The sequence below is a fragment of the Nannospalax galili genome, unplaced genomic scaffold (genome assembly GCF_000622305.1).
Source record: "Nannospalax galili isolate Female #2095 unplaced genomic scaffold, S.galili_v1.0 scaffold453, whole genome shotgun sequence".
In the NCBI taxonomy this organism is placed as follows: domain Eukaryota; kingdom Metazoa; phylum Chordata; class Mammalia; order Rodentia; family Spalacidae; genus Nannospalax; species Nannospalax galili.
In genome coordinates, this window is record NW_008334081.1 from 1,290,855 (window position 1) to 1,304,584 (window position 13,730).

Consider the following 13,730-nt stretch of genomic DNA (forward strand, 5'->3'; position numbering starts at 1 on the left):
GGGACTCTTGGAGCTCATCAGACCGTATAGCAGCCTTCAACCTTTCACACACTGAGACAGAGGTCGGAGTTGCTCCCCTGACCCGGCATATCTTACAGTCTTCTGAAATGTGAGTGGTTTTTTTTCATTTTATTTGTTATTTTTATTTTATGTGTATGACTGTATTGCCTGCATGTGGGTAAGTGCACCTGTGTCATCCAATGCCCCCAGAAGCCAGAAGAGGGCATCAGATCCCCCGAGACTGGAGTTACAGATGGTTGTTAGCCACCATGTGAATGCTGGGATTTGAACCCTTGTCCTCTGCAAGAACAGCCAGTGCTCTTAACCACAGAGCCATTTCTCCAGCCCTGTGAGTGGTAATTTTAAAAGTATGCCTTGCTAACATATACAAAATAAAAGAATGGAATTATGACAAAAGCCTATGAGAGTCATATGACAGTCACCTCACAAAGGAGGAAAGCGGATGAGCAAAGAAAGCTTTAAATGCACAGCACTTCAGCAATGCAGTCCTCACCGTGGCTGGCCCGGAAGACTCCTCACAAGGGGTGTGCATTCTCAGAAGAAGCTCTAGATTCTAAACAGGTGGCACTCCTCCTATGACAGAGCTTGACTCAACCCCAAGACCTTCCTCATGGCATCCTTAAACTCTGTGTTCCTTAGACAATAGATCAACGGATTCAAGATGGGCGTAAGGACAGTGTAAAGAACAGAGATGAGCTTGTTGGAGCTCCTGCTATCAATAGCCTGAGGTCGCACATACATGAAAAACAAGGCTGTGTAGAAGATGGTGACCACAGTGAGGTGGGAGGCACAGGTGGAGAAGGCCCTCCATCGACCTGTGGCAGATGGGATGCGCAGCACAGCCAGGGTGATGTGTCCGTAGGAGAGAATGGTGGCCAGGAGTGGGAACGCCAGGATGATGAAGGCCAGGATGAAGTCTACCAGCTCTGCAGTAGAGAAGTCTGTGCAGGCCAGCTTGAGGATAGGGGAGACATCACAGAAGAAGTGATTCAGGACATTGGATCCACAGAACGTTGCACTGGAGATGAAGTAGACCTTGATCACAGAGATTGTGAAGCCACTGGCAAACGAGAAGGCCACGAGCTGGACACACAGCCCAGTGGTCATGATGACTTGGTAACGCAGGGGGTGACAGATAGCCACATAGCGGTCATAGGCCATGGAGGCCAGGAGGACACACTCGGTGCACACCAGGGAGCTGAAGAAGTAGAGCTGAGTCATACACCCGACAAAGGAGATACGTTTCCTCTGCAGGAGGAAGCCATCCAGCATCTTGGGGATGATGTCGCACACGTACCAGATCTCCAAGGTGGACATGATGCCCAGGAAGTAGTACATGGGCCTGTGGAGGGAGGCACTGTTCCAGACAGTGAGGATGATGGCCATGTTCTCCACCAGCACAAAGAGGTAGATGAGCAGGAAGAGGAGGAAGAGCACGTACTGCAGCCCAGGGACCGTGGGGAAGCCCAGCAGGATGAACATGTTGACCTTGGTGACATTCTCCCCCCTCATCCTTCTTCACCTGCAAAATCAACAGGCAAATAGGAGGGGCCAAGGATGCTGATGGGGAGGAGGGGAGTCAGCAGGTAAACACAGTTCCATAGTGGGACTCTTGGTTCTTACAGGTCACAGGGGAAAGGAATCCCTTTACCTGTCAGGTCTGAAATTGGGACATTCTGTGCCCTTGGGTTTGGGTATAATAATGAAGAACCTGGAGGAGAAGAAGTGCCAACTTCTGATGTTCAGAACGTAGGAAAAGTCTGATGGCCCGTGTGCTGGAGTGCTGGATATGGAGTGACCTTGTTGATAGAATGCCCTGGTGGCAGAAAACCATTGTGGGTTGACCTTATCAATCGGCTACAGTCAGGAATCAGGGAAGACTGTTGAGACAGCCTGTTTCCTAAGACATCCTGTCTCCCTAAACAAATGGTACCAGGAAAAGCAGACCACAAATCTCTGTTTCTCATGATAAACTGGAGCAAACAGTGTCAGGAAGGAGGAGGCCATAAACCTCTCAGGTGTGTCTTAACCTGCAGGTTCCCTTTGCACTGTTTTAACCTGAGCCTACCTAAGTCCCTCTCCCTAGACTATAAAGTCTTCAACCAGCTCCCTTCAGGACACCGACCTCCATCACACAAGGAAGGCTGCTGTCCTCCACTCTCACTGTGCTGAATAAATGCAGTCTTGTCTGAGGTCAGGGGTAGTCTCTTTCTCGCCTACTGTTACTGTGTTCTGTGCTCCAAAACCTAACATTTTACTGCTGAAATCCAAGAGGGTTTTGAGAGACCCACTGGAGGCTCTGGACCCTCCTCCTGGGAACTCCTTGACTTTCCTACTGTTCCAGTCCATTCTATTCTGTGTTGTTTAAAAATTGGCTAGTTCCTCCAAGGGTCGAGTTGGGACTATGCAGAGGTGGCTGGGAGCCATCTCGGAACAGAAGCCACGAGCCACGGGTATCATGCATGGTGTGGGGGACGCACAGCCAGGTGCTCAACAGCTGAAGGACAGACAGGACTGACTCTTGTGGACCTGGGGCGATTGCTGGCCCCAGATGTGTGAGCAAATGCTATTGGTAACTATGAGTGCGGCACAGTCTGATAAGGTGGGCTCCGAGTCATGGCATGGGGCAAGGCACTGGGAACTCATTCCTTTGTAAGTTAATAAACTCACATAAAATATATTATATGGTTTGTTTGATCGCACAGGATATTCAGAAGTAATTCAGATGACAGTGTGGGTCTATGTTGGGCTCCTCGGAGTGGACCCAAACAATCTCTCACTTTTTCCTTCCTCTTCCCTGCTCTCCCTGTTTCTTTGGGTGACAAGGTAATCCAACCCATCATTGACCCTGATTCAGGGGTGCCACTGATCAGGTCCCCCATTTTCTGTTCGTCGTATAAACCTGATGAGGCTCCAGGAGCTTCCCACTGGACAGCTCGATGAGGCTCCAGGAGTCTCCCACTGGGCCCTTTTTCTTTGGACTGGACCACCTGGAGGCTACAAGGAAGGGGAGGCCTTCTAGACCCCACACCCACTGCTGGTCTATCCAAACTGGGGGGACGCCTTGGGGGGCTGGGTATGACCTCCATTTCCTTTTTGTGTTGCTCGAATCCACCCACCATGGGCTCCAAATCGTCTCTTCAAAATGACACACCCCTAGCCTGCCTTCAGCCTAATCTAAAAGAACTCCATTTTGGAGACCAAGACTGGTCATACTTACTCGGTTATCAGTCCAAATTGGGCCCCAGTACAATAGTCAATGGCTCTCTCTGGCCCAAATTCTGGATTCACTATCATGACTGATATAGACAACATTATCAAAGGAAATGGACAGGGCGTCCAGAATTCCCTATATTTAGGGCTTCTTCACTACCCAGGCTATCTCTGTATCCCTTGGGCCGCTTAAAACTTTCTCTTCATTCCTCTCTGAAAGGCAGGCAAGAGAGCAAACCACAACTGTCCCCTGGTCCTGGTTCTCAAAAAACCAGTTCAGCCTCTTGGTCTCTGCCAAATCAGAAGCAGGAGTTTAGTTTATCTCCCCCTGCTGTGACTTGAGTTTACCTCCTTGTCTGCTCAGAGGGTTAGGGACCTCAGTCTGCCAATTTTTGCCTGCAGCCCTGTCTGGGAAGATGGCTCAGCAGTTAAAAACTCTTGCTGTTCCTCCAGAGGACCTAGGTTTGATTCCCAGCACCTGACCCTCAGTCGTTTCCGGTCCCTTGATTTAATTCTTCTTTCTTATTTTCATTTCGTTCAGCTCTTTGTTGGCTTTTAAAAGGAACTGTTTTAGGTTTTTTCCACTCACTGCAAGTTTATTTCCAGGTTTTCTGTCTCCTGAGGAACTGCTGTCCACCAAGGTTTAGCTTCCATTCCGTCTGTCGGATCTCCATCCCTCCCCTTCACACTTGCCTTCCCTATCGCCCTCATGACATTTATTGTAGACCTCAATTTGATCAGGTTTTTCTCTCTATCTCCTGTCTACACTCATTCAAAACCTAAAGCTCTGAAGTATGTTTCCTGTTACATTCACCTGGAACCCCACACGGTCCCAATGTGTACATAGGTTATATTGATTTAGTACTTTTTTATGTTTAATTTCAGTAAAATAATGCTACGTAGTACCCTCTTCTGAATTAAATCATTGCCTCCTTCCTGACTTAAGTGGTGCCTCCTTACAGAAGATCATCATACTCAAACTTGTTTATTATCGTGTTTTGGGTGCACCTAGTTTTCATGGAATTATGTCATATGTGTTTATGATGGTCGTTTTTTGTGTTTGTTTGAGATTTCATGAAGGTATGACACATATTGTTTTTGTGTGTTGCTATCTCATGTAATTCTGTCATGTGTGTCTATGATAGTTGTCTTCATATGTTTCTGTCAAAACCAATTAAAAAAAACTGTGACCACTACACAAATTTATTATTGGTTTTTATAAAAAATATTGGTTTTGTTTTGGCATGCCAAATTAAATATACATGTACAAATTTACAAGTATGTGTAATTTAATGATATTCAAAGGCATTATAAACTTCAGTACCTTAAAGTAACCTAAAGTTCCTCCATTCACCCACTCCATTGACACAGGCTATTGTCCCGCCTCCTTCCTATGCTCTGCAGAAGGAATCAGGCAGGCAGAAGCCCATCACCTCTCCCCTCTCCCAATCATTTGACCTTAGCTGCATGAAGGTGAGGAGTGGGCGCCATGTTAGGAGCAAGTTTTGTGGGGCCCACAGGAAGAGCGGCCACGGTGGGGGTGATCTCAAAGCTTCACCAAAATGTAAAAGATGGACTATGGGAGTTCATGTCATTGTAAATCACCCTCTCCTGGACGTCGTATAAACTATGCTAAAACCCAAATAGGAGGTATTCTCTCAGCCCTGGGACCGCAGAGGGCATGGGCACATGGGTCTCCCAAGAGGGAGGAGGAGAGGATTTGGCAAAACAACTGTATTTCTTATAAAATATTGAACAATGTCTCTAAACCTATTAACTGTTCACAAAATCTTTTAAAATCCTCATTGTTTATACAAAACACCTTATACTTTAAAATAAAAAATTTGTTAAGATTCTCTTTCAAAACATGTTCTGAATAAGGATGTATTCATTAAAATTTTTTCAGTTGTGTAACTGCTAGAGATGACAAAATCATTACTTTTCCATGGTTCTTAATATAAAATTATTACATATAAAGTTCTATTAAGGATAGACTCATAAAATAATGAATGTGTATGTTCACTGGAGATCTTTGTGTTGTTTCCTTTTCAAAATAAAAATAGCAAAAAACAATCTCAATGAAAGTGTATTTTTAAAATCTTGGTTCTTGTATAAACGAATATGATTAAATTAACCCATAAATATTTTTTCAGGTCAAGGTATTATCTCTTTGATCCTCATCTTAATTCTTGTCCTAAAACGTGGCTCCCATTAATTGATGATATAAATTAATTTTGAATAACAATTACTTCTACCCCAGGGTGTAATTTATCTCTTTGCTATTAGATGTGTTTTATATAAAATAAACATTTTACCACTACTGCCTCTTCAAGCCTACAAACAAGTTTCTTAAGATCCATATTTTTGCCAAGCCTACATAAAACATCTCCAAATATTTAAAATAAAATAGGTCATTTAAAACCTGTTTCAAGACTCACAAAGACATCTCAAAGCTTATACATTATAATGGTATATTTTAGATAATTGTTTCTCTCTCTCTCTCTCTCTCTCTCTCTCTCTCTAACAATTGCATAGTAAATTCTCACAACAAATGATAAATTTGATTGTGAATGTTATTATGTCTCATGGCATCAATAAATAAAATGAAAGTGTTAAAAATTAGTTAAAGAATATAAAATATATTTTAGTAAAGTAAGACATATACAAAGATTAAGAATAGACAGGACAATGAGACCATTTAAGCAAGTTTCTAGAAGGTCTGAGCAGGTGTATAGAGATACAGAGTTGTTATTATAATAATGACTGTTACAGACAAAAGTTTTCAGTTCTCTCCTCTGGCTTGTATTGAACACCCAGTTACAGTCTTAGAGTAAATGGTTACCATCAAGTACTGGAGATACCTGAAAGCTATCCTTTATGTTTCTCTGTATTACGCTAGTGTGTACTTTGTTTTGTCCATAACAAGATAATTTGGCTCAAGAGGGGCTAGGTTTTGCTTCCCTGTACCAGATGGGTACAGCATAGAAGCAAGCAGTTTTGGTGAGCTTGGTCTGAATCCTGATCAGCTGATTTCCTGTCTATAGGTATGTGATGTTATCTCTCCTTCCTTCTGAAAAACTACAAATCAGTGTAGGGGGTGGTGGGCAAGGAGGGAGATTTCTTCTGTTTCCAGTGCAACAACCTTCATCTAAAACAAACCTAAAAGATTATTTTAAGTTCCTTTCCTGAGCTATGCTTACTCAGTCTGTGATGTTTAATCTCTCTTTTTCTGACATAGGAACACTCCTCCTACATTATATGGATAGCCCTTTATGGACCTAGATCTACTAAAGTAATTTAAAATTTTCTAAGGTCAAACCTCAGTCAAACCTGAATTAATTCTCATAAAGGCTAACTTAAACAACAAAATATATGTCTGGACAAGGTTTATTCAAGAATGTTTGGGTTTTTGTTCAAGCTTTATCTACATATTACACAGTAATTAACAGTACCAGACTGGTATAACTAACCTTCTTGGACATTTGATGACCATATGTAAGGGTCTACCTAATCTGATTAAAGGGACTTAAAGGGACAATATTTTGTTCAGCTCTCCAGGGTCAACTGAGTCCCAGGGGATGTCAGGTCACCTCAAAATGTCCTGTAACTGTGATGATTCACCTTTCTTCTTGTTCAGGGAGATCATGGAGACCTCACTGGAGGGACTCAAACCAGTGTCCACTCTACAGAAAGGAGAGTCAACACAGAGGGATGCTTACTCCATGTTTCCAAGTGAAGCTACGGGAAAACAGAACCTCCTGACTTATCCTCACATATATGGACCTGGTAATAGGAAAGCCAAAGGAGCCAGGATCTCTCCCCAAATCCAAATTGACCTCTGAGGACCAGATACTCAACTGACGTTAAGGAAGACAAAAAAACTTGGTTAATTTGAGTCAACTGTATGGATTTAAACACCGAAAAGAAAAGTATAATGAAAAATTAAAGTAATACATATGTTTCTTTTAAAGTCTGAGGAATTGTACTTCGTAGACATAAGGCTTAAAAGTTCATATGAGATATTATTTAGGAAATTCTCACTAAAATTTTCTCCTTGATAGGACTTCAGGCATTGACCCAATTCCACACTGCATTGCCTACCTGCAACCAAGAAAGACGACTCAACTATTGTTTTTATCTAAAAATTAAATAATGACTAAATTCTTCTCTCTCCCTGTCTAGAAATCATTTAGCAGGAAACGCACACTGTGATTCTAGTTAGCCAACAGCTATAAAGGTGCCTAAAAGCAAATTCCAAGTTCACCATTCCTGAGTCCTGCTGTGGCAGCCAAAAGAAAAATGATTAGTAACCCAACAGATAAATGCTCTTGGAAGCCCTCATCAAGGAACTCTAATGGACAAATTTAAACATTTAAAATTTACTCTGTTCTGACATCTCCTGAACTTGTACCTAACTTCTCTTGCCTTTACTTCTCCTTCATGTCTCCTCACAGCACCAGTGAAGGGCTCTCTTTTCTCTCTATATCCAACAGTGTACACTTTTCCAGTCTTTTAGCTAGACGCACCAAAGGGGCACCCCTGTTGCCACACCCTTCACCCCTATTCAGCACGGAAGAAGCGAGAGCAATGGGTGCCCCAGTTCCCTATTAGCAATTGGAGTTACCTCTGCAGAGGGAGGAGTAATGATAATAGGAGGTAGAAATTGATGATGCAGATTTAGGGTGAAGACCCCTAGAGGAAATGACCAGTTTCTTTGAGACTGACAGCTGGAGATTCTCTTGTATATGGAAGTAAATTTGTCCTCAATGAGGCTAAGGATGTCAGAACTATCTAATCCAAAAATGTCTCTAGTTCTGCTACAGTTAAACACTGTTGAGGCCAATGAGGGTTTCTGTTTTTTTCTCATCTCTCTTTCTTTTTCCTAAAGTAATATTTTATTCCTGGAAGACAGGCTGAGGACATGACCAGAAGTCAGTGGACCTGGACACCTGGAATTAGGGCTGGATGGACCAACTCTTCTCCTCCTCCCCTCCTTCTTCCACTAAATGTATGTCAGTGGAGGACTCCTTCTCAGTTAAAAGAGAAGAATGCCCCCTGTTCCTTTTTATGTCTTCAGGGTCTAGAATGATAGAATGTCCTGGGTTCAGGAAACCAGAAGTCCTCTGAGACTACTGCTGACCTTATCAATCAGCCACACCCAGGACAAGGGAAGACTGTTCCTTGAGACAGCCTGTTTGTCAAGACAGCCTGTCTCACTTGAACAAAGAGTCTCAGAAAGGGAGACCATAAATCTCTGTTTCTCAAGATATACAGGAACAAACGGTGCCAGGAAGGAGGGGGCTGTAAACATCTCCAGCATGTCTGAGCCCGCAGGTACCCTTTGCAGCTGTTTGAACTTGTGCATACCTATGCCCTCTTCCTATGCTATACTGCCTTCGATCAGCTCCATCCTGGATGAAGTTGCCTCCATCACTCAGGAAGGCTGCTGTCTCTCACTGTGTGAATAAACACAGTCTTGTCTGAGATCGGGTGTATTCCCTTTCTTTCTCTCCTATTGTTCCTGTTTTATACCCTCCAAATCCTAACACCTGCGTCGCATTCTAAACAAGTGAGTATTGATGGGGTCATGCCTCCAAGTCTTTCTAGGATGAGTGTTGACAGGTGTTGGATGGGCCTGTCAGCCAGGGAAACAAGAACTGAACTTTCTAGAGTCAGCCACTGAGAAATACTGAGCATGCTGGGAAAAGGGGAGCATTAGTCCCCACTTTGGAACAGAGCATGGAGACCACAGTAGGACATGCACTGATGGTGCACAGCTCAGATACGGGAGAAAAAGTGCCCAGCAGAGCTCCTGTCTTTGTGAGTGACCCTCTAAACTTTGTGAGAAGGCCAAATATTCTTATTCCCAAACTGTAACATAAGAGGAACATAGTGATGATTAAGTTACAACCACACTCTCTGGAATCCCAGGAATGTGTGTGGGTCCATGGGGAAGATTTGGTATGACAACCGGGCCATGGCCTTCCCCCATAGAGGGGTGAATACAGACAGGACTGTTCCCCACATCCCTCTAAACAGAAGTGTAAATGCCTGGGGGTTTCCTGGAGCTGTTTGAAGTGTCAGACTAGCTTTTGTGACCATTTGCTTCCCCACCCCATACTCACATTAAACACACACACACACACACACACACACACACACACACCTACACACACACACACACACCTGGAATAACTCATAAACATTTGCTCACATTCCCTGACACACACTTATTGATCATGTGGATGATGGTATCACTGTCTCTCTTGGCTTTGGAATAGAATGGTGGCTAGAAAGTCACCTTAATGAGAATTTAGGGACACTGACGCCGTAGAAGCTCCAGGGTGATGTCTGGAAACACTTGTAGGGACAGTTGGTCTCTCAGAAGATGGCAGACTTTCCCCTCTAAGACCACAGCTACAGTTTTGGGGGACACAGAGTAGAATGGCAGCTTGTGATGAACTGGGCACCACCCCATGCAGATTCAGGGAGGGAAGCTCCATGGATATATGTGTCTAGGAACACTGGGTGAAGTGAGCACAGGTCAGGATGGAGCTGTAGGGACAGCGGGCTGGTTGCAACTCAGGGTCTCTGTGGCAAATGATGGAATTTTGATGTGCCACCTTCCTGGACTTGGCTTTTCCTGTTGGCAGGTGTGTAGTTGAAAATCAGGGTCACCCATTAGGCCGGTGGACCCTGGTCCTGACAATGGAAACTAAGTAGAGTCTTGACTGTGGGTCTTATTAGTTCCCTGACTTTAAAAAGGATCTGTGAGAACAGGCTGGCAGATATGAATGAACAAAACTAGTAAAGGGAACGTGAATGAAAGCCAGGGTTGGAGGATTGCCACCTGTGAGGCCATTCTGCTCCTGGGGCTCCTGGAGGAGGGCACAAGGGAGCAGATGATGGGCTGCAGTCCAACAGCACCAATGGAATGGGCAAGGACTCCAGGGTAGGAAGAGTTCATCGCTCCAAGGCCAGGTGGCATGGACTGGCATCCCAGTGGGTGTCGACATGGACTGATCCCATGAATGAACATGGTGCAGGTCTCTAAGGTTCCTCCCGGTCAGGCAGGGAGATTTGGCACAAGTTCAGACTGTCAAGCTGACCCCAAACTGGACGAGAAGTCTTCAGAGAAGTTGAATTCGAAACAGTTATTCCTGCCATCAAGGCAGTCGTCCCCTGCCATACTGCTGGATGTACTTGAGTGAATTCCAGGATGTCTTCTATCCCTCACTTCCATCAAGCCACAACAGTAATGGCCACACTGGAGTCCCAGCATCTGGTCCTAGACACGGTGTAGGGGGAGGCGGAACCCCTTCCCAGATGAGTGGCCAGAAGAATTTGAAGCTCACAGGGGAGACCCTGGGACTTGGGCTTTGTTGGGGCCAAGGGCTCTTTCCTGTTGAGTAGGCTTGTATGGGCACAGCATCCACCTCGTGCTCCTATACAGGACAATGCAGGCCCCAGAGATTGCACTGTTCGGATGTGTACCTGTCACCCCTCCAAGTTCAGGGAGTTTTGTGGAAGAGGTTGGCAGGAAGAATATAAGAGCCTTAGGAAAGAGTGAAGCGTTAACTGGAAGTATCCTCCCAGTACTATGCCAGCAAGGTATAGTCGCACCTCCTTCCCACACTCATCAAGAAGCCAAGGGGGGAGTCAATTACCACACCCACAATTAGCCACCCTTAGCTGCAGGTGGGTGAACGGCTAAGGATATGTAAGTGGAGAACTCCATGAGGCACCTCTCTCACCATTTTGTGTGGCTGTCGTGAAGTCACGGGATCTATATTTGAGTGTGGACTTTCCAGTGCAGCCGTAAGAGGGGGTGCACACTCTTCTGTAAATAAACCCCCACCCTATGATCTGTTTGCAATCCCAATAACCTGTTTAGGATTTTCAAAACAAACAAACTGCAATAATTACAACAGAAAAAACAGAGCTAAGTTAACCCCATGTTGACAAATCCTTTGATTTTTCATTTTCTTTTTGTTGGTCTTTTTGAGACAGGGTATCCCTGTGACCCCAGGTGACATGGAGCTCACTGGGTGGACCAGGCTGGCCTTGAACTCACAGAGATATGCCGGACTCTGCCTCCCAGTGCAGGGACCGAGGACATGTGCCACCATGCCTGGCTTTAGCCTTTCATTCTTATCCTACTTTTCCACTCTTAAACTTTATAGTATATATATTTATTGTATAGACATATTTATTATTTTTATGTGTATGAGTGTATTGCCTGCATGTATGTGACTGTATATACATTTTTATGTAACCTGCTTCAAGTTATTTCTGGAAAAAATTCTAAAGCTTGCCTGTCTTTGGAATAAAAAAATTATTAAAACAACAAAACCAACAAAACAAAAACAAACAAAAAAAACCCAAACCAAACCAAACAGACCCCCCCCAAAAAAAGATGTAGCCAATGATTGTTGTGAGTGGGCTAATAATACTGGATTGATGGGCTGGCTGGAAAATATGCAAATTGAGCCCATCAGAGCTGCATGCGCTCCGTCACCTGTGCCTTGGCTGTGGCTGTGCGATACTTCACACAAACTCTTTATTTTGGAATCATTTCAGACTTACAGAAGTCTGTGGAGACAGTGGAGAGAGTTATCAGGGACACTGTCTTCAGCTCCTTCAAGACTAAATGTCTGTGCAATAGAGCAGGCAGGAGGGCGATGGTGGGCCCGTGCTCCTTCCCTCATGAGTCCAATTCCATGGGTCTCTTGCTTGGTCCCCACTGCTCTGAGAACGGCTGTGTTTTCCCTGCAGGGTTCTATTGTTCTTGTAGAGCCTGAAAGGGCCATGTGGGTTCCCATGAGGAGCCAGGGCTTCTATTATCACAAGCCAGGTCTGTCAGGTGTCTTGGCCAGAACGCCATTGTGGGGCCAGAACTGAAACTCAGGTCATAAGAGAGAACCAAGAGAGGGAAAGATTTTTGTAACTCATAAAGGAAATGCACTTGGAGTCTGCAAGAGGGTCCTGCTCCCTGTTATCCTGCAGCCCGGAGCCCAGATGCCTGCCTCCTCCCTGGTAGAACCAGCCAGACATGGGCCTTGGCTACAGTGGGGAGCCAACGTCTTGTGCTCTGCTCGGTGTGGTGTGGATGCCAAGGCTGTGTGTTGCTAGATGGTAACGCATAGAACAGTACCCCACAATGTACACTCAGTGTAGTACCCCACATATGCACTCAGCCAGGTCTCAGAGATTCATAATCAGCACCCGGAATAGTCACTCAACACAGTATTCATGAACGCTCACTGAACACACTATCCATCAGCACACACTTAGCACATATATCTATATCTATATATGTATCTATATCTATATCTATCTATCATCTATCTATCTATCATCTACCTATCTATCTATCTATCTATCTATCTATCTATCTATCTATCTATATCCCCAGCCTCAATGTGGACACATCAGTGGGGTTTCAGTACCATGACACAACGTACATATAAAATGTACTCTAAAATCACAGCATGGGACCATCCTGGATTGGAAAGCATTCATCCTACCTGGGGGTCTGGAAGCCTCCCTGGGATGGAATTGAAGAAAAAGGAGGGGTTTCTGCCCAAACACTGACTCTCAAGCTAGCCCCAGTGACCAGGCAAGCCTTGGACAGGCTCTTAGGAAGTGCGCTCCTTAATTGTGTGGAGGAACATTTGTGAAGTTTTACCTGGAGCTTGGCATCTCCAGGGCCCAATTACCCCCGTGCTGCTGCTGAAGCTGCCCACACTGCTAATTAGCTGGTCCAGGGCCTCTGGGAAGGCTGCCCCTCTGCTGCCCTTACCCAGGAGCCTGTGGAGGCCATGGCCTTTGTTGGGCACCTCCCCACCTACCTGTGCTGCCAGCTGCTCTACTCCATACTGCGGGAGTGCCTTCCTTGGGTCCTTGAGCCACTCTGAAGCTCTGGGCTCAATAAGGGTCATAAACTTGCTTTGCTGTGTGTCAGGCTGTGAGCCCAGGAACCCAGGCATGTGTGCAGGAGTATGAGGGAAGAGAAGGGGTCTGAGCTAACTGGTGGTTCTGCTGAGCCCTGGGGGGGGCACACAGCATCAAAGGGGCTGGGCATCATATTAGCATCAGGACCCCAGCACCACAAGGCCTGGCACCATCAGGCCTCAGGGTCCCGTGTCTTGTTTCTCCTGATCCCTCAGTTGTCTGCATTCCTTTCAGCCCATGATCATCAACGGCCTCCCTAGGGGGTTCTGATCTAGTGTTCTGTTCTTCTGCACTTCTCAGCCCTCCTCCCCTCTCTTTCCTTGGTCTACACATCCATGCAGGACATCCTGCTGGATTAGCAAACTCTTCCAGCCCTCCCTCTCTCTCAACTTTGGTGACTCTTGGTTCCCTGAGCCTGTGGTGACCTCATTCTACATCAGGCCTCCAGGGTCACACCACCTCCTCTTTGAGTGTCAAATCTTTTGCATGTCACTTGTAAGGACACTTCTCAATGACTTTAGAGTCTACCCAGATAATCCACA

At 45.2% G+C, this 13,730-nt stretch overlaps 1 protein-coding gene across 1 annotated transcript; it reads right to left on the bottom strand.

The window, feature by feature from the left end:
- Nucleotides 1-594: 594 nt before the first annotated feature.
- LOC103730860 (olfactory receptor 6B2-like) lies at nucleotides 595-1,533 on the bottom strand. Its single transcript, XM_008829170.1, has one exon. It carries the CDS (start codon nucleotides 1,531-1,533, stop codon nucleotides 595-597), a length of 939 nt encoding a protein of 312 aa, XP_008827392.1.
- Between the last annotated feature and the right edge of the window lie 12,197 nt (nucleotides 1,534-13,730).